This window comes from Coturnix japonica, chromosome 6 (assembly GCF_001577835.2).
Source record: "Coturnix japonica isolate 7356 chromosome 6, Coturnix japonica 2.1, whole genome shotgun sequence".
Classification (NCBI taxonomy): domain Eukaryota; kingdom Metazoa; phylum Chordata; class Aves; order Galliformes; family Phasianidae; genus Coturnix; species Coturnix japonica.
In genome coordinates this window covers 6,078,534-6,098,777 of record NC_029521.1, presented here as the reverse complement: position 1 = coordinate 6,098,777, position 20,244 = coordinate 6,078,534, and the positions used below count along the sequence as shown (strand labels likewise).

Here is a 20,244-nt window from a genome sequence, read left to right as displayed (position 1 = left end):
TGGATCAGTAAAGACCAAAGGTATCAATATGCTACTGGAGAAATACAGGTGAGAACCAGCCTCTGCTTGGCTTCCAATTGTGTTTGGGTGACACTCATGGTGCAGGAAGATGCTGAAGTCTCCTCTTACCATATTCCTGCTGGTTTTTTTCAGTTCTCACTTCAGATGTTGTTCAAGTTAGATGCAGAGAGCAGGCAAGGACTGTTTTCTTTCTTTGCAGCTCTTCAAAGATTTCTTCAAAGAGATAATATTGTTCTGGAACTATTATTTATGTAAAATGGCAGCATATCATACCAGAAATGATTAGTGCAGATAGATGTTCATAGTCCATGAGCTGAAGGTGCGCATCAGGTTTCTTATCAGCCATGGAAAGCCATCAGAAAGTGGTGACCAGGTTCTAGATTGAGCCTCACCAGTTGGTCTGTGCAGATGTTTCTTCCAGCAGTTCCTGCAGGAACTGGGCTGGTTCTTAACAGCTCTAGCTAAATCTAGTCCAGCGATTCAAATATGATATGAAAATGAACGGATAGGGAAAAGGCCTTAATTATGAGTATTTTGTTTTGCTTCAAGTTTCATTTTTCAGATTTTTATTTCCTGGCAAAGCAAACCTGGGATCAGGCAAACTGAATGGAAATTCTCCTTAGTTATCATTTTCTGATTACATTTGAATGCATGATCAGTAATTGCCTGTCAGTCAGCTTCATTCAAATACTGCTGTAGTGCCTTAGCAGAATATCCCCAGGTGCCCTTAACTGCTCAGGAAAATACCATAGCTGCAGCAGAGGCCAAATGTTATTGAGACGCTTTCTGTACTCGGGTGCAGAATACTAACTTCTAGTGCTGTAAGCTAACACTCGCTTTGAAGTGAAAAAGACAGCTTAGGAAATTCAGAGTGGAAAGAAAATGGCAGAGAAATCTGTTTGGAAAGAAGAGAAGGTTGTCCTCATTTACAAACACATTCTTCCATACTAAGCCCCTATTCCCATCACTTCTTTTTTTTTATGTGTGTGGACTGTACCAATAAGCAGGTTGAGTATTTGCCTGGGGGGAGAGGATGGTTTTCTTTCCTGTTGAGTATTTCTTTGTGTCTTTTCCAGTAAGAGATGCTGCATATACTGGCATATGAAGTATAATAGGGAGCAGTGGTGTCTTGGTGCAGAAAAGCCATCACTTCTGTGCTCAGTTTTTACTGCACAGAACCTTTACTGGTAAGAAACATTACCCCCAGCTTCCTCATTTGTGTCAGAGTTTGAGATTTACTTTCACCCAATTAATTCCCTGGATATGGAGCTCAGTTATCAGCCTTATTCATATTCATTTTGAACTTAGAAGAGTTTTAAATAATTTGTAAGCCTTGAAAAGAGCACTTCTTCCTCCATCACCCACAGCTGGTTTTCCTGATGCTTGTGCTCTTTAGCAGCAAGAGCAAGACGGTGCCTTTAGATAATGAAGAAATACTAAATTTTGAATTCTGACTTGTTTTCCCTGGAACAGCATTAGGAAATTTAAGAGGTTTGAGTGCCAGGTGGAGATTAGAGGAAGAAAATGCAATTGAAAACAGGAAGGAGAGAGAGGCAGGCTCCAACCCACCTTCATACCATTTCTCCCCAAGTGGAGAAGGGCACTGTCAGCATTTGACCTGCCACATGGTACTTGTAGTTCTGCAGAACTGCCAAGCAAGTATGTTGTTTTTTACAGCTGATGATTTTCTAAAGCCTTTAAAAGAAAACATGCTGGAGAGTTTAAACAGGGGAAGAGGGTGCAGGGGAACTGGGGTAAGCGATCAAGCATTCCTAACGCGTGCCTCCTGCTGCTTTGTTGGACAGTTCTCCACATGCCTGTAATTCAGCTGCCTGGAAACAGACTCTGCTGAGCCACTGCAGGGCACCGACACATTCTCTGCCAGAGATGGGTGCAGATAGAGGAAAGCAACTGCAGACTTGCCAGGTGGGTTAATGTAGTGCTGCGTCTACAGTAATAAATAATAGCCTTACTGTGACTCAGGAGATATTTGCTCAGGCACAGCACTGGACTGGTACGTGTCTGGCTGATGGAGAAAGAGGCAGTTTCCTTGCACATGTCTGGCCTGGCCATGAAAATGTACTTACCTTTGTCCCCCAGGCATCCACATCTCAAAGAGACCACCTGGTCAGCTGTGAGCAGAAGTAAAACTGTGGTGGGGGGGGGAACACTGATGGCAGCTGTTGAACTTGTCTGCTAAGAGGGATTGTGGCCTACATACTCCCTCCACAATTAAATGAAAAGCAGTGCAACAAGGGAGAGCTTCTTTCTTGTCAGGACAGCAACAATTCCTTTCTGATCATTGAGTTTGGTGAGTAGGCATGCCTGGTAGTCAAAATATTGTGATGGGGGATGTGTAGCAACCATCCTCTTAAGTCTGTACTATGACTTTTGGCAGCTAAATTATGGAGAAAAGTATCATACCTTTATACAGTAGTGATTAAAATGGAAATACCATATTTTTTTCATACCTCATTTCCAGCCAGTCATTACAAAATGCATTTTTCTCCTTCTGCACATCAGTACTGATTGTCACTCAAATTCCTATTAGAAAAGTCTGGTAGAGTTTTCACCATCAGCTCCATCTACTTGCCCTTAAAATGCAAGATTTTTTTAATAACTTACTCATTTTTCAGCTTCAAGTGGTTTATAATTAATTGGAATAAAACAGATGACTGCTGTGCGTCTGTGGTGTCAATGAAACCTGCTGTGGGAGCCAGTAAGATGGGTTCATCTGCTGGAAACTTCTCTGTATGTATCTGGCCCTGAATGTTTTCTGTGGTAATTCAAGGATACTTTTATATGGGGTAAGCACACAAGAATTGTCAAGCCCCAGATGGTGCAACTGTTGCATCATAGTGCATTTAGCAAGGGATCACGCTGTTCCTGAAAGATTCCGTAGAGAGGGGAAAAGAAATAACATTCCTGAACTGGACAGTTTTGAAGCTTTTGAGCCAGGGAATGGATAACAGAATTCTGTCTATGTTTTCCTTCTGTTCAGACAGATCAGGGGGCCTAGCAGTGTTTCCAGTTTTACTTTCTGAAGCTGTCAGCTGTAAGAGGTCAGCATGCTCTGATGGGTGCTGGCATGGGTTTGTGTGCCTGTCATGGTGTTTTATCCTATCTTTAGAAAGCTATATGAATTACAAAGTCAGTGCAACTGCATCCCTGCTTATGCAAGTGACTTTTCCCTAAGCTCCCCACCCAAAACAAACTGTGCCTTTCAAAATGGTTCTGACTACAGCAGAACAGTGTGTTGGAGTCCTGTATGTCCTGTTTACACCATCAGCTTCTTATGCTGTCTCATCTCACCATGCCTTCCCTGCCTCCCTCAGCTCCCAAGTGGTCTGCCCGGCCCTTTTTATGCTGCACTGCTACAAGGGCTCAGCACTGGGATGGGCAAGAGGCAGTGTTACTGTGGGTCTCACAGCAGGATACTGCTTGGGTGTATGTGCTGACTGGCCTGCTGGCAAAAAGCAGCACCTTTCACTGTGAGATCCTCTGAGATGCTGCCAAACGGGCTTTTCCAACTGGCATTTATTTTGAGATATGGAAATGAAAAGATTGTTAAAGCAGCTGAAATGACTTTGAGGTTGATTATGTGAAATTGTAAATGTCCACTGTTCTGGGTATTACACAGTTTATAATCTTCCTGTAGCAACAGCGTAATATTGTGTCTCCAGCAGAGCAGTCATGGAGGGTCTGGAGTGTTTAGTACAGATGGAATAAAATTTGTGCTGTTTTCAAGAGCTGCTTAATTTGCACTTAGGCTGCTCTCTGACCTTCTCACACACTGAAATGTGTCTTCTTCACTGCAGTTATCCTTGTGAGAAACATAGCCTGCTACATATGGCAGGGCTTTCTTTCCCATCTGACTGCATGCTATGAGACTCATGAAAATGAGCTGACTGGATCAGCAGAACAGGCTGCTTGTAGTTTTGCAGGAAAACTCTAACTGAACCATAAAGTCTCAGTTAATCATTTTTCTTGCTGCTATTGTTTGTTTGTGTTTTTTCCACTGCTGCTGACAGTGTGCTTACCACAGCTACCTCTGCCCTCTCCCACAGGGATACTGTTGTTTCTAATGCTTCTATTTAAAAACAAAGTTTTCTAAGGAAGAAGATGAAGTTTTTCTAACTTCCCTTTCACGTTTCTTGTTGTACGCTTTTCCTCTCTTTTCAAGACATCAGCAGACCTCAGAAGCAGCCCTTCTGGACCTGGAGGTCACGTGAAAAGAGTACAAAGACAACCCTTAGTGCTCCCCCAACCTCCTTGCACCACCCAGGCCAAGGCGCTGTCTTTTCTCATAAGCCATCCCAGGGTCAGTGGGGTGTTAGGAAACCAGAAGTTTTGGTTTTAATTGACATGCAGCCCTTGAAGTCAGGGTGGCTGCTCAGAGTGCATTGCACTCAGACAGCAAAAGCCTTACAGGAATTCACTTTGATCAGAACAAGGGTCTGGACTGAAATAAGTTTCATTTGCTGTGTCTGTGGCCTTCTGCTCTTCATACAACAACAGCAGAACAAGAAATCATCCCTTTGAACTGTGTTACTTTGTGTGAAAGGAACATTCTATCCAGGCCTTAGGTTTCCTTACTGTGTCTGCAGTGAGGGTTGCAGGACCACCTCTGCAGCATGCCTCGTGTGCCCTCTAGCTGCTGCAGCCTGTCTGGAGAGCTGAAATATCTCAGTTTTACATAAACCTCGCTTGCTGCATTTTGGTTTTGGAGGCAGCAGGCAGGTTTTGAAAACATATTCTTGGACAATTGCAGTTAAAGGTGCAGTAGAGGGCAAGTGGCTGATTGCAGTCACTGCTGCCTTGTCTTCACTGCTACTGCTGTGATGATCCAATACAAAAAAGCTTGTGCTTGCTGCTTAGGCAGGGAATTTGTTGCTTTAAAAGGTATGTGCTTAGAGTTTACGTGTTCAGCTGAAGCAGGGGGGAGCAATACGTCAGCTGTGACACATCATATGAAATATAGAGATATGAGGGGTTAGAAATGCTCTGTGTGGAAGGGAGCAACCGATTAGGGGTTTGGGGCTCAGGTTTTTTGTTTCTCTGTGGACAGCAAACAGCTACCAGCCTGCAGGCACTGTTAGCTGAGGAGCTGCTGGCTCTGACTGCTTTGTGCTTTTGTCTGTCCCAAGGGAGATGCAGGGCACCAAAATACCACCGTAATCTCTCAGATATAAGCACTGGACAGCCACACTGCTGTGACAGATACGAGTAGTCGCACCATGGGGTATTGCAGGACCAATATTGTTGTCTTTTTTTAATCAGTCTTTTTGTGTGATTCCTTTTCTTGAAGGTAAACATCCACGTGCTGTATTTGTTTGCCCTGCTCCAGGGCCATCTGCTCTTGCAGCCAGTACTGTATCTCTGCAGTTCATCCGGACAGGGCATCGATGCAGTCTGTGAGGATGGGAGTGAACCCTCACTGCTACTTCTGATTGTAGAGCTGCAGTCTCTCCCATCTCAGTTGCCCTTTCACACTTGTGAAAGTTCTGTCCAGAACTGGGACACTGACACCAAATGGACTTTGGGGGAGCTGTGGAATAGCATGTGCACCGTGGAGCAAAGAGATTAAATGCCCGTTGGGGTGACTAAATCTGCTAGCCTCTCCTGTTGCAAAGCAAGGTAAATGTCTGATTCTCCAAATGCTGAAAAACCCAGATTTGGAGCATACTGAGACAGCAGTGAGAATATGAACCCTGCTACCTACAGATTTGGCTTTGTCCTTTCTGCACCTGGGTATAACAGTGATAGTGGATATGCCCTAATGTGAAAGCAGGGTCCTCACCTGTGTGCCCTGTTGTTTCACTCCAGCTGGGCTGGAAAACCTCTTATCATAGGGCAAGAAAGCCTTAATTCAAAGCATTTCCAGAGAACAACGCTGGACCTTGTGTAAGTGGGCTAAAATCTGTATGATTTTAAAGTTATATTCCCTCTACTAAGGAGAAGGGACTTTCCTTCTGTGCTAAACCACTAATCTGGTGTGCTGATGGAGTAATTCCTTTCTGTAGCACCCTACAAAGGAAGTTTCTTTATCTATCATTTTGTGTGTTCTGTTGTTTGTTTTCTGTGTACCTGATAACCAAATTGATGAAATTTGTGTGAAGAATCTATCCCAGTTATTTTTAATTGCAACATTACCTGCTTTGTTTTGGCTTATTTCATAGGACTGAATTTATATCTGAAGGAGTTACAATAGAGCGTGTTGGTCTTAACAGCATCTGTTTCATCTTTATTTCAAAGTTTGGATGGATCCTTGCTCATATGCTTACCAAAATGTTTGTGCAGGTGTTGTATAAATGTATATCTATAATATGCATATGCTGTGGGCCACCTCAGAATGTTTTACTGCTGCTGGCAGACAGAGAGGACAGCAGGCAATATGAATATTTGCAAATTTGCTTTGGAAAAACTGCTGAAAACTAAATATCAAACGCATGGTGTATGGGCTTTCAGGAAGCTGTGCCATTGTGTGTTAGGTGCCATGGAGACATCTCTTGATGGTAATACATCCGTGAACTTTTGCAATATGAGCCTGGAGGGAAGTGTTGGCCACAAAGAATTCTCCTCTGCTAGGAGTTAACTTCTACCTAGGACACACTCGGGGCGAAACTGCTGATGAAGATGATACTTAGCAATTATGCTGTGATAAGTTGATTACAGAGGAACAGCCCAATGGATGAAGCTTGTCTTGGCTGCACTGCACAGATTTATAATGGGAAGAAAGGCGATGGTATCTTCTGAGCAGCACAGCTGAAATACTGCTATTCTCCTGCTGCTAATATGGGAGCAAGTGCCTCCCTTTCACTTTGTGTAAGTGAACTTACGTCTGGTTTTGTGAGTCTCTCTCATGTCTTTTCTTGATTTCTGAAAAAGATGCTCTTCTTTTCTCAACCCAGCTGTTGTATCTGAAGAGGAAGGAATTTGGAGTAAAATATCATCAATATTTTTAAAATATAGACTTTAACACCTCACACCTTATACAGAAAAAAAAAGTGTAAAGTATGTTAATTTGCCTATTCTTTTTCATCTCATTATTTTTGTAGTAATCATTAACTCTTTAGCATTAATATCATGTTCTAACCTTGCTTATTATGTACTGAAAGAGCAGAATAAGGTTTAGTTTTTGCAGCGTTTGTGTGCATTTGCCATGGCAACAGAGCTGAACAGAGCCAAGTCAACAGTGCCACAAGCCAGAACTTGAAGGTGTGCATTTTATAAGCTGCTTTTTCTGTAGCAATTCAGTCTTTCCTTTTTCCTTTTGTCAACATAGTAATAATAACATTTAAGAAGGTGCTGGGACGGCACTATTAAAAAAAGTAGACCCCCCTTTAAAATGAAATGTGGGTGTTTGTTTGAATCTTCCTGATGCAGAACTGATACCAGCATGTAAGTCTAGATGTTTTGGGTTTAGAATTCAGCTTTCACTGTTCTGTGTAAAACATTGAATAAATGAGTCCTTTCCTGTGTGATTAAGCATAGCCCGTATGACAGAAAAATGAGAACAAGATGCAGCTTAGTGGATAATGTCACATCCTGCCAAGGATCATCAAGTTCCAACCCCCCCATCACAGGCAGGACCACTGACCTCCACATTTAATACTAGACCAGGCTGCCCAGGTCCCCATCCAACCTGGCCTTGAACACCTCTATGTACTTCATAAGGCAAAATGCAGGGAGGTGGGAATGAGGAGGGAAGGAGATTAAGGGAGTGGGGGCATTTTCCCCTTTACTAGGGCTGATACTGGTTCATTCCTGCTTGTATTTGTTCTGTGAAATTCAGAGATCAGACTGCTGACAGCAGGTGTCTGTGGTGAACTGTGGGTTTGGTTGGGTGCTGCCACAAAAACCGTGTGCTTTCTCCTCAGGTGTGTGTGGCTGAGAGTGTGTTAGCATGTGTGCTGAGAATATGGGTTTCCATTAGCTAGAGTTTCTGCAAAGTTGCATGTTTGGATTTGATATACTGAATATAGGGGTTAAGTTTGCATTGCTTAGGAGCAAGAGAACGGGAGGGAGTGGAACAGCTGGTGCTTGAGGCTCCTGGCTTTGTGTGTTTTGGTAGCTGAGGTAATGCTGCGTCTGCATTACACAGGAACCCAGTTTCCAAAGCAGAAGGTTTGATTGCCAGGGAAGCTGGTGTGGTCATGGCAATGCTCAGGAGTGTTCTCATGAAACAGCTGACATAAATAACATGTGTCGCCTTCAGGGCTTCAGGTTAAGCTTGTGACTTGTGGCCACCTGGATTTGAATACAGAAGCGATGGGAGGCTCGTGGAGCTCAGAACAGCTGCTGCTGTGCCATGCAGCTCTTCTTATCAGCTGGTTGTGGTGAAGGCCCTGCTGCTAGGACCTCCCAGGAGACCTATAGCTACTGCTCATAGCCCTCTGTGTTTTAAGCCTCCTTGGCTGGACCTTTTGCTGAGCTGTAGCGTTAGGTTGTGTCTATGTGTGGTTATAGGCATGTCTTGGTGTGAAAACCACAGCAAGCATTAGCTGAGCATCTGGCTCCATGGGGCTGAGCAGCTCCATGCTGCTGCTCTCCAGGGCTCCTCAAACACCATCTGTATCTGGATTTTTATGGTTAAAGTGTTTATGGGAAGCTCTGCCAGAGGTAAGATGGTCCAGTTTTGGAAATAGTAGATCTGTTACCTGCATTTGAAAACATGAGAGCTAATTAAAAAACCCCATCAAATTAACAAAGTCTTCAAGCTGTGAGCTTGAAGCAGTGTGAGCTGCTGTGAGAGCAGGCTACTTTTGTGAGCTATAAAATAGGCCTTTAGGTAGATAAAACTGTTTTCAAACACCTGGGGTCTGTTGCCCTGTGGTTCCACCAGTGCTGCTGGGTGGCTCAGCTGTGCCCTGTGGGCAGGGCCACCGGAACCTCCTGGGACCTCCCAGTCGTTTTTTATATTGCAGCTAGCAGTGTAAAGAAAGGAAAGTGAACAAACTGGCATGCAGCAGTGGGAACCCTTTACCTGGGTGGTGCTGTGGCTGCTGCTTTAATTCCCATGATTTGTATTTTTATTCCCTTCCCACTTCCATCTTGGTGAATCAGCTGGGTGAGCTGATAAAGCTGTGCCCTGCACTGCTCAGCCTTCTTCCTTGCTGCAAGGGCTTCCTGAGGAACTGGTTCAGCAGCACCTCCCTGTCCTAAACACAGAGAAAAGGGAAAAAAAAACAAGTTCAAGGTGACGGGGCTGAGACTGTGCCAAGTGAAAGGCCAGGCTTTGTAATCACACACCTTGTGTTCTGAAGGTTTGGGAGGCTGTTAATGTCTGACTTTTGGATATGAGCTGGACAGGACCCATCTCAGCTCTAAAGAAGGAAGATATTAACAATCTAGAATGTTAGGAATGTGCAGTGGAGGTAAAACTTGTGCAAAGAGCCTCTACTGTGAGCTGGTGCAGTGTCACCTTGAGCACTGTGTGCTGCAGTGTCAGAGGGATATGAGACTATTAGAAAGCCTCCAAAGGAGGGCTGTGAAGATTAAGGATCTGTAAGGCAAGATGTGTCTTCACAACAAGCAACTCAGTCTGTCATTTTGTTCAGCCCAGGGAATAGGAGCTGAGGGAAGAAATCATGGCAGCTGCTGTTCCTTAAAGGGAGCAGAGAGGTAGCACTGAACTCTTCCCCCTTGTGACAGCAACAATACCTGAGGTGAGGGAATGGCATGGAGCTGTGTCAGAAGAGAGGAAGGTTGAGTATCAGGGAGAAGTTTTACACAAGAGGGTGGTGTGCATGGAAAAGGATTCCAGACGTGATCAGGGTCCCAGGCTGCCAGTGATCATCAGAGATCAAGGGACTTTTGGATGATGCCCTCAGAAATGGAGCTTGTTTTCAGATGGTCCTTTTTGGGGCCCCAGAGTTGGACTCGAGCCTTGTGGGTCCCTTCCAGCTCTGGATATTTTATGATTCTAATGAGCACAATGAATGTAACTAGAATGTTAGACTCTTCAACCTTAAATTGGTGAAAATCAACTACTACTTCTATCTTGCCTGTTTTTATTCCCCAGAGATCATTATCTTCTATTCAAGTCAGGCACATGACAAGTAAAGTCTCACCAGATCCACAGTTCAGCAGAGAAAGAAGAACATTTGGTGTTCCTCTAGAAGTTCTCACAAAGAATGCAACACAGTGTGGAGTCCCCTTTCTTGTCACACAGATGGTGGAGTATCTGGAAGTATTTGGTAAGTTCACATTTTGCTTTCTCTGCTCTCTGAAAACTGTTGTTTTTTCTATAAACTGTACATTTAAGCTGTAAATACTCAGCATTTTTGCCATCTGTTTTTATTATTGTGCTTTTTTAGAAGAACTTTTTAAGGTGCAGAACACACCACACAGGTATGATATACAACTATTGCATACTGCTTCATATTTCTTCTTGAGCAGGTCTGCAGCGTGTTGGTATATTTCGAATCAGTGGCTCAGTGAATAAAATCAAGGAGCTGAAGCAGAAGTACAATCAGGGAGAAAAAGTAGACCTCATTAATCATGGAGATGTTGATTCTGTGGCCAGCCTTCTGAAACTGTTTCTAAATGAGCTGCCAGTGGCTGTTCTTCCAGACAACATCTGTACTGGCATGCTAAAAACTTTCCAAGGTACAGAGCAGTCACTTCTAAACTTCCTTCTCTGAAAAGCTCAGTGCATTACTACTTGCTGAGATGCCATTTTTAAATCTAATCACCATAACATTACATTTATATTTCTACTGCCTTGCATCTCTCTTTCCAAAGCCAAATCTTCTTTATTTCACGTTTCCTTGAGCAGCAGCCTTTTATTCCACATTCTGATTTAGTATTTTTTACCAGTTTTCTTACTGTCTTCCTAGCAGCAGTGAGTGGCACAGAATGGTGTGAAGTATTTCAATTGCAAAGCCAGAAGGAGTTGCTTACAGCAGTGCTATCTAGTTCCCTTTTCACATTGATAGTTCTTAATAGTGTACAATCAAATACAACTCCACCATGGATGGTAGCTAATGCTTTCAGGCAATTACAGCAAGTGCTTCCCAGTGATAACTAATTCAAGTGTTTGCATATAAATAAGTGGGTTTTGTGGGTTTTACTGCAGGTTGCTCTTGTTCAAACTTCATCTACTGAATTCCAAGTTATGTAAATGCTTATAGAAAAGAAAACAAACAAGAACCCAACTAACAATGATGACAAAAAAAAGAACACAGAAAATCACTTTCATCGACTCTAAAAGGCTGTGCTGAAAGACCTTTGATTTCTACAAATTCTTGCAGTCACCTTGCTTTGACTAGCGTGAATAATCTTGCTGTTCTTTCTTTGCTCCTCCTCCATTCCAACCTCTTTTCATTAATGTGCTGGGCAACATTGGTCTTAATCTTTATGGAACGTGTTTTCTAGGGTTAGAATTGCCCTAAAGGATGTGATTTGCTGTTCACAATATTAAAGCTACACAGATGCATCCTGGAGATCTGTGGCAAATTTGAGCATCAGCTGCCAGTTACTGAGCAGCATCACCATTTCAGTTCTAATAACCAGGAGACTTTATCACACTAATTCTGAACTGCTGATCAAACAGAGATGATTTTGCCTTGTAACACTGCTTTGAAGAATGAGAATCAAAGAAACGCTAAGCATCCACAACTTAGTTTTTTTAGCATCTCTTGTGTAACTGCAGTTGTGTTTTTATAGAGCAAAAATGTTTTGAGATGGAGAGCTACAAATTAGCCAGGAAACTCAGGTGATTTGGGGCTGAGGGGGTACAGTTTCTTACACCTCTTAATGAGAGGCAGATGTGTAAGATCTCCGGGGAAAAATCAAGGCCAATGATCTTATACTGTCCTTAAAGGTAGCCTTAAGGGTTCACATATGTGATTACTGCCTGTTACCAGCAAATATATATTTCAGTGTCTCCGATGAGGTTGTTGTTACCAGGAATATCTCTGTAATAATTTCTTTTTTTAATACAGAGCACAGAATTGACACAACAGAATGCATAAAGAATCTGAGACAGTTAATTAGCTGCCTTCCCAAAGCACATCAAAACCTTCTCCAGTTCCTGTCTGCCTTCCTGTTAAAGGTAGCAACGTACAGCGCAGTGAATTGCATGACTCTGGAAAATTTGGCCATTGTGTTTGGACCTGCTCTTTTCAAGTGAGTACTCTGTGTCTATTCACCCATTTTAAACAGTGCTACGTGATCACACTAGAAAATGAAGCTTTTTGTATTAATCTTATCTCCAATAGTAAGTGTAGCACTTTGAAAGTTAAACGTCTATGCAGAATATTATGGGCTAGTGCAACATCAGCAAAGGGAACCTCTCCAAGATGCAACAGTCATTCGTTGTATCCTTTGTGGAGAGGGATATATTGGTGCCACTAAAATTCACCTTGATACCTGAACAGTGGGCAGCTCTGCTTGCAAGTAGTAGGCGCTGAAGCTGCGTTTGGAATGGTAGAGGCCAGACACTTAATTGGATGCTGGAAAAGAAGGGTAGGAGAGCATATGTCAGGCCAGTCAAGGTGGTGAGAAGCAGCAGCCTGGAATGGTCTGGCAGTGCTGGGTTTTCCAGAGAAATGGAAATCTCAGTGCTTCATCCCATCCTTCACATTGATGAAGAAAAGTGATGAAGTGTTTATACTTGTCTCAAAGTTTGTACACCTTTGTTTCAGTGGATCAGTGTCTGTTTCTCTGCTCTGTGAGCTTATGAACTGTGTAACAGTTTATAGCCCTTGCAGGTGACATTAATAAAAGGAACTTTTAAAAAACAGGTGGAGAGATTTAGCTAGCAGAGTGTTCTTTGACAGGGCTTATAGTATTCACTCTTATGAGAGTAGGCTTCACCATGGAGGATATTCAACTGTGGAACAAAGCAGCTGTACAACAAAACCCCTTAAGACCTGTGTACTGAAAATAGTTAATAAGTGTAGGCAAATGAGATTTGCTCCCAGTGTCTGGGTTAGTTGCATGACACTTATAATAGGTAAAACAAGGTTGATGCTAAAAAACCTTCATCAAAAATCCAGACCTCACTCCCATGCTAACTCAGCAAGGACTGCACTGACTGTCACACTTGTGTTTTAAGGCATCTTTACCATCCCATTGAGCTTATGTGCATGTACACACAATAATGGCTTATTACTCTTTTCCCAAATTCTTTGGATGTATGCCCACAGATTTCTGTATCTCTGCAGAAGAAGCAAGCAGGTTCCCTTTTTAACTGATGAGCTCATCCAGTTTCTAAGCATCCTAGTCTGTTCTGGGAGTTCCTCAAGCTAGTTCCAAGTATGTTTGGTTTTTTTAAAGTTCACTTAGTGCTAAACTAAATGTTTGTGGCAGTGATCTGTGTGAGAAGCCTTAGAAATGATCAGCTTCTAGCTTTCCTGCCAGGGTGATTTGTCAAGACAGCAAAGCTACTGTAAATAGAAGTATATCTGCCGAATGGATGTGAATGTTAATGCTTTTTATAGTCATTCTGATCTCACCAGCTCTGGGAGAGGGAAACCAGTAGGTCATTTTCTTTTTGGTGAAGTGTGTAACTGGTGCTGTCCTTGAAAACTGCCTTCTAGAATTATGAAAAATTACCTTTCTGGTAATTGGGTGGGGAGGAGAGTCTTGCAACTGGCATTTTCCTTCAGTAAGATTGCTGTACTGCTTCCCACTGAGTGGCCCCAGGCCTCCAAGATTCAGAATAAACTGCTGTGTTTCCCTGTACAAGATGAATTTCTAGGTAGTCAAGCGTGGTACAGGGAATAAAGCCATACATTTCCATTATGTCTCTCAGAGCAAGACTTTGCACAATTAGCTGCAACATCGTTAAACATTTGGCACCCAGGATTAACAGGAAAGCAAGACACATTGGGTACTCCTTGCCATAGTCTGAATATAGTTTTGCTTCAGAACATAACGGGTCATAGAAAATACAATTTTAAATCTAATCTACAGAAACGTATACCCCATGCTATTGTTGGAAATAACTTTCTGCATTTAAAGTTAACTACAGTTTTGACATTAATTCGTTTCATGTGTTAACTATTCTTCACACATATTGGTACTCTGCATTTCTGGTACAATTACGTCTTCCTGCTTTTACTTTGGATTGTTTATTAAACCATTCTGCTTTAATTTTTATTCTGTTGATATTTAAACATAAATTCAATCTATGATTATTATCGGTCTCAATATGTTGACAATTTTATTGTGGAGACCTGTCGCATTCATTGATCACTGTAGCAATTGGACAGTTCGTTATGATGGGGGGACTGGTATGATAGAAAAGTGCTATAAGGAAAGGGAAAACAATTGTTTACCCATATCAGAAGAGTCCAGATCTGCAGGGGAAAGCTCACCAAGGAGGGATCTTCAGGAGCAAACCCTTCCCCACTGACAGTCAGACCTTATATGAAGTCTAAGAGAGGTGCAGCCAGGCTCCTCCCATTCCAGTCATGAATCTGAATTACCTTCACCTGTGCTCTCAGGGTAGACTGACTCCTTTCTCTGAGTACTCAATCAGTGTTTCAGGCCAGGACTCAACAGATATAATATGCTTCGCTAAGGTGACAGAGTTTGGTATTTCAGTAGTTGGACCATGGAGCAGTTGTGGACCTTGGGACACAAAATTAGAACATAAACCTTGTTGCTAATTATGCCTTACTAACCTAAACTGTGTATACTGAACAGTTATTAAGTACGTTAATCTCGACATAGAAATTATATGCCTTAGCACGGGCGTTACATCAGAAGACTAGTTACAGGATCGCAGAGAACTTACTACCTTCAATTTTAAATGCTAAAAAAAATCACCATATGAAAAACGGGTATTAAATGTCACTTCTCTGTTTTTAATCTGTTGCAACCCTTTACCTTAACCCTGCTTATTTTGAATATTTGACTGAAAATATCTTCATACTGGAATTATTCTGTTACTATATTAGTGGCACGTATACTTCTTGTCCCTGTTCTGTGTGATAGGACCAGAAGTGTCAATAAAAAAGTAGGTATATATCAGAAAAAAAAATGAGTAAGATGTTCTAATTTTACTTTAGTCTTCATAAAACAGATTCTGATCTTTTTTTCCTGTGGCACTGCTCTCTTAGATTTTGAGCCTGGCACGTGTTTCTTGCTTTTTGAAACTTCAGTGTTAACATCTGCATGATGCCGCTGTCATGTCCTCACCTCCTTGTAGGTGAGGGAGCCAAAAACATAGCTCATAGGTCAAGAGTTATGCTGGTCACTCCCTAGATTTTCTTTGCTGGGACCCACTGGAGAATTCTTATTGCTCATCCTCTGAACTATTCATTTCTATTGCTATTCATGCTTGTTGTGAGCTGTTTCATGCCCTGTTTGCCTGCACAAGCGCTGAGAGAACACTGCTTTTCTTTTATCAGAGATTTGACCTATGTTGCTTAGATTTTTGTGTGCACTTTGCTATGCCTCGTCTTGGTAAAGAGATTTCTGCTAACTGCAGTTAGCAGTCCTTGGATGCATGCATAAGGGTGCTAGCCAACTATCTGTTTGCATCTACTCACTTTGACTCATTCTTTCTGTAAATTTACAGCAAGTCTTACATATAAGCTTCTGCCAGCAAGGAACCTTGGCAGGTCTCCTGAACAAAACCAAGGCAAAGCGTGTATGTATTTTCTAGCTTGTGCTTTGTGGCAAAGCAACTTTGAAAGGCTTAGGTTTTCTCAAGGAAAACATTAGTTGATTCCTGACGATCAAGTTCTATTTCTTATTTTTAGTGGTTTTTTTGTGTGTTTGATTTGTACTACAAAAGAGTTTTTGAGGCGAAGTGCAGAATGTACTTCAGTAGCTATGCCCTTCCTAGGAGCATATTCCTGGCCACTGTGGTGTGAATGCAGCTTCCTTATTGTCAGCCTGATGATTGGTTTCTGCTAGAAGCAAAAGTGTCTGAAGAGGCAGGAAGTGCTTGTTTTGCAGAACTAATTGAAACTGAATGTGGAATGTGGCTGCAGAGAAAACTAAAAATGTTCTTTCTATATTTGGAATCCTCGTGTGTTGCCACCTGTGAATATCTGCAGATGTCTGATATTTGGAGTCAGCTGTAGTGTCACATTCTGAGTATAGCTTTGGTTTGTCTGATGCTGACTTGAGAATGGAGCACTCAGAAGTACTATGTGAACGTGAGCCCCACTAAATATGGAGAGAGCTGTTTGTCTTTGGACGGCTTGTGGAGTATTCCATGCTAATGGAGAAAAGAGTTTGGCTGGGGCTCCTGTGTGCTCTGCTAACCAGCCTTAAAAAGACTTTTCTTTTTGTTTTGCTTTGTCATGTGAGAAATGGAAAAGTTTTGAGAAAAAGAGGAATTCAAGAGGGAGAATTGTTAGCCAGTCCTGAAGAAAGAAGTGATGATGAGGCAGTTTGTCCAGTACATCTAAGTTATACCTGCCTGTAACTCTGCTTAATACATTTTCCTTTAAAAGGAGCCCAAGCTCTTACAGAAACAACTGTAGGTTTACAAAAAGAAAACATGAATGAAAATGCTTGAACTGGACCTTGTGTGTATATTTGTACTTCAAAATTGCGAATGAATAACAAAGGTACTAATCTGGGAAGACTGGTGTGTGTATTTGTCTTCTTTAGTCTCCATAGTTTATGAATTTCTTGTTTAAATATTAATATTATGCTGTGTAGAACTGAGTTGATGCAGCATAAATAGGGAAGCTGGATTGGGCAACAAATTTATATGTAAATGTCCCCCAAGCCTCCAGATAGCTCACTATGGGAATACGCAGTCCCTTAAGGGAATGAGATTACAGTGCCACATAATGAATCCCCAGATTTAAATTAAATGATTCCAATTTAGTTTACTTTCATGGATAGAACAAGTTAAACTACTGCTTATTTAATAATAACAAAAAATCCTATTATGGACAATCTGTTATTGGGAGCACCTGGAAATTCTGCTACATGTGACCAAAGTCTATGAAATTACAATTTATTCTATCGAAACACTATGTTAGAATTTTTATTATTTCCCTCCCCTCCCTCCCCCACACACAGGCTGTTCTTTTAATATTTCAGCCATCAAAATTCACCTTCAGAAGCTGAAACAGCAAAACAGCTCTTTCAGCCCTTGTGCCTTTGAGTAGTGGCAGATTTTTGTGGCTTCTTTTTTTGTCCTCTTCATCCTTGATTTTATGAACTTCACAGCTGAGAAACTGTCAGGCTCTAGCTATCTCATTGTGCTGCGTCAAAGATTTGATGTGATGTGAGTAGCTGTAGCACACTGAGACTCCATCACTGTGAACTTTGTTGTATTGTGACCCCCACCAGATGAAGATAACTCCTGTCCCAACAATCATGCTATTAGGGAGGGGTCTGGAACACTTGTTTTATCCAGTTATCAAACAGGCTGCGTTCTGAATTGTTCGGGGTATTAGGGGTGCTCCCTGCGTGACTTATCATTAGACCCTGATCTCAGAGCTCTGAAACTTTATCTATCTGTTCTTCCCTTAGGATTCCTGTCAGTCCGTTGGCTTGTGAAGAACAAAGGCTTTACAATGGCCTCCTGCTGTATTTGCTTCAGCACTATGAGATGCTTTTTGTCGATGTAAACCCTTGTTTCTCAGCAAGACAAGCAGATGGCCTCCAGGTAAGAAAGTTACATGAACTGATTCAGCAAGGAATCAGAAGTGCTTCACTGAGTTGTAAGCTACAAGTGGAAATAAATTACTTTATATGTAGTTTAAGTACTGACCACAGCTACTTGCCGGTACTATAAGTGTTCAGCATACGCATAAGATAGAGGGGAAATAGAAGTTAAAATTCTGATTTTTGAGCAAAAATGCAGTTGTAATAGTATAAGAACAGAGTCAAGAATAGAGTTCTAACTTTTTCCATGTTAAATATCTCAATGCAGAACTTCATTAGATCAAAGCCACTGATTTTTTTTCTCTACTGAAACACTTTATATTGTGTTGCTGTATGTTGGTGATTCAGGGGAGCAAATACAGAAGGGTGAAAGCCATTTCATCTTTCCATATGTTGCTGAATTTGTCTCAGATTCTCTTTGGGCGACATGTTCTTCTTTAAAAGAATGCACTTGGATTTCTTGTTAGCCTCATTGATCAAAAATCTCCTGGTGGAAGAACCTTGATAGACTAATGTTGCTTTAGGGGGAAGGTCAATATAAGTTTTGTTTTCAGTTTGTGATGTCATGTACCATTACTGCTTAATTAGAAATTGTTTTTTATTAGGAAATGACTTGAGGGGCATGTAGTAGTAAGGCCCGCAGTCTCAGACTACATCATGAAGTTACCACTCATCCTTGCAGGTCACGCCTAGATGATTGGCAGGATAACAGATCATGTTGAGTATTACTGAATAGATTTAAATTGTATGTAATTGAAGCTCATGACTCTCATGTTTTTGACTCCTTTCTTTTTGGCTTCTTTCTTAATTGTGTTAAGGAAAAATCGGCAGACTTCTATAATGCTAAGTCATGATTCATATGCAGAGCAAGTTCTATATCTGCAAGGAGAATGCTGGGACTGTTGTTCTTCATGGAAAACCTCTCCATATTTAAAAACAAAAAATACCCTGAAAAATTCTGTCTAATCATAAGTACAGAGAACAGAAGACACCAATGTAAGGATGTTTATGAAATGATTCCAAATCTAAAACTCCAGTCAATTCACGCAGACAGCATCGAAGCACACACTTCTACTTTTCATTGTACTCTCCTATGTGAACTCTCCTTTGAGAATCCCTGAAACACGTACTCAGATGAGTGTGCAAGACCATCCAACTGTATCTGCTTCTGCTCACAGTAACTATGTACTCTTACAGTAGCAAGAGGAAATTGGAAAGGTATTGGAAAAGCCAAGAGACTTGGCATTCTATTTCAGTGACTTTGTTTTAGAAGGAACTTCACTCCCTGTATTTCTGCAAAATGTCACAGTCTGTCTGGGCTTGTGGTGATGTGGGAAAGAATTTTTCTGGAAAAATCCTTTCAAGTTCTTTAATAAAAGGCCAGATGAAGCATAGCCGTGAGGCACACTCCTGCTCTGAGGTAAGCTTATGAAAGAAATCCCATCTGTGGTGAGGAGGGAATTCAGAATTCTGTGGTTGATCTTGTTTTTGTAATTTCTGGCAGGAAATCCAGCATATTGGATAGGTACCCTCCATCTTTCATAATATAACAGTTGCTGAAAGTCCACTAAACGAGAAACATCAAAGTTAGGTTTACAAAGTAAACATATTCAACGTGCATGAACCAGTTCCAGCAAAGCAAGCAAAAAGTGAAATGGCAAATGTGGCTCAGATCCCTTGTTGCTTCCTGGAAATGAAACTTGCTTTTATTGGCTGTTTCTCTTGAAGTAACTTGAAGGAATTACGCTGGTGTTTGCATTTTCAGCTATTTGATGTGAGGGATCTTTTTATTGTTGCTGGGGTGTGCTTTTTGTAGAAGATTACACCATAGAAGCTAATTAAATTATAAATCAAACCTTGCTAGTAGCGATTTGTCATGCTCTTTGTCGTCATCGTTTCCAAATCTTACGTTCTGGATTAAGAAATGACTGGACTTTTATTTTATTTTTCATCAAGTTCTAGAGTGCTTTTTAATATCTCTGTACTGAAGCATGATAGATAAATTCTTCCTGAACTAAGCAAACAGAAGCACAACTTTTGGGGTGTGTGCATACCAGTGCATCCTTTCCTTCAGTCAGTTAGAAGAAAAGCTAACGCCCTGAGGAAATAACTCTCATTTCTTGTTTTCTCTTCCTCCCATGCCCTTTACATATGCTTCTCTTTTTATCAGCAAGGCTGCAGAGACTCTGTAGTTATTCTCTGCAATAGTGAAGCCCTACTGAAAAGGGAAAGGGACTGCAGAGCCAGTGGCTGGGAGAGGGGAGCTAAACACTATTCCAGCCCTTCAGAAAGACCACAGACACCTCAGAATGGATTTCTGAAACTGTACAGTGTGGTTTGAGTTGGTTGGCCTACTGCACCTAAATATTTCATGGAGACTTCATCTATTTGAATTATGGTTTTATTGAGATGGCTCTTTGTAGCTTAGGGAGTTTTGTTAGTATCAGGTTTTCAGCATTCTTCAAAGAGGGGAGTGAATGTTTTCACATCAACCGATTTGTTTAAAAAAGAAAGAAAGAAATAACTGGTGCTTCATTTTCATTTGAAGTTGCCATAAAAAAGGATTTGCAGTCTGATGAATGGACTGTTCTCAATTTCATGGACAGCTGATGTAAATGATGTTTTCCTTTG

General features: G+C 41.5%; 1 protein-coding gene across 6 annotated transcripts; it reads left to right on the top strand.

Moving 5' to 3' along the window:
• Window positions 1-577: 577 nt before the first annotated feature.
• LOC107315687 (protein FAM13A-like) lies at window positions 578-19,472 on the top strand. 6 transcript variants are annotated; one of them, XM_032445488.1, is made up of 7 exons: window positions 582-1,947; window positions 5,330-5,658; window positions 10,046-10,220; window positions 10,423-10,632; window positions 11,970-12,153; window positions 17,479-17,614; window positions 18,432-19,472. In XM_032445488.1, the coding sequence occupies exons 3-7, from the start codon at window positions 10,076-10,078 to the stop codon at window positions 18,465-18,467; spliced, it is 711 nt and encodes a 236-aa protein (XP_032301379.1). In that variant the 5' UTR covers window positions 582-1,947; window positions 5,330-5,658; window positions 10,046-10,075; the 3' UTR covers window positions 18,468-19,472. The 6 variants fall into 6 exon arrangements, with proteins under 6 accessions (XP_032301377.1, XP_032301379.1, XP_032301378.1 ...); XM_032445486.1 differs by lacking the exon at window positions 5,330-5,658 and having other exon boundaries at window positions 578-1,947; XM_032445487.1 differs by lacking the exon at window positions 582-1,947 and having other exon boundaries at window positions 4,243-5,658.
• Window positions 19,473-20,244: the final 772 nt, after the last annotated feature.

Excerpts from the sequence above, each read along its gene's own strand:
- LOC107315687 (XM_032445486.1), top strand. The coding sequence starts at position 1,909 with ATGGGTGCAGATAGAGGAAAGCAACTGCAGACTTGCCAG. Across the intron at positions 10,221-10,422 it reads GGAGTATCTGGAAGTATTTG|GTCTGCAGCGTGTTGGTATA; the intron begins GTAAGTTCACAT and ends CTTCTTGAGCAG. Across the intron at positions 17,615-18,431 it reads GACAAGCAGATGGCCTCCAG|GAAAAATCGGCAGACTTCTA; the intron begins GTAAGAAAGTTA and ends AATTGTGTTAAG.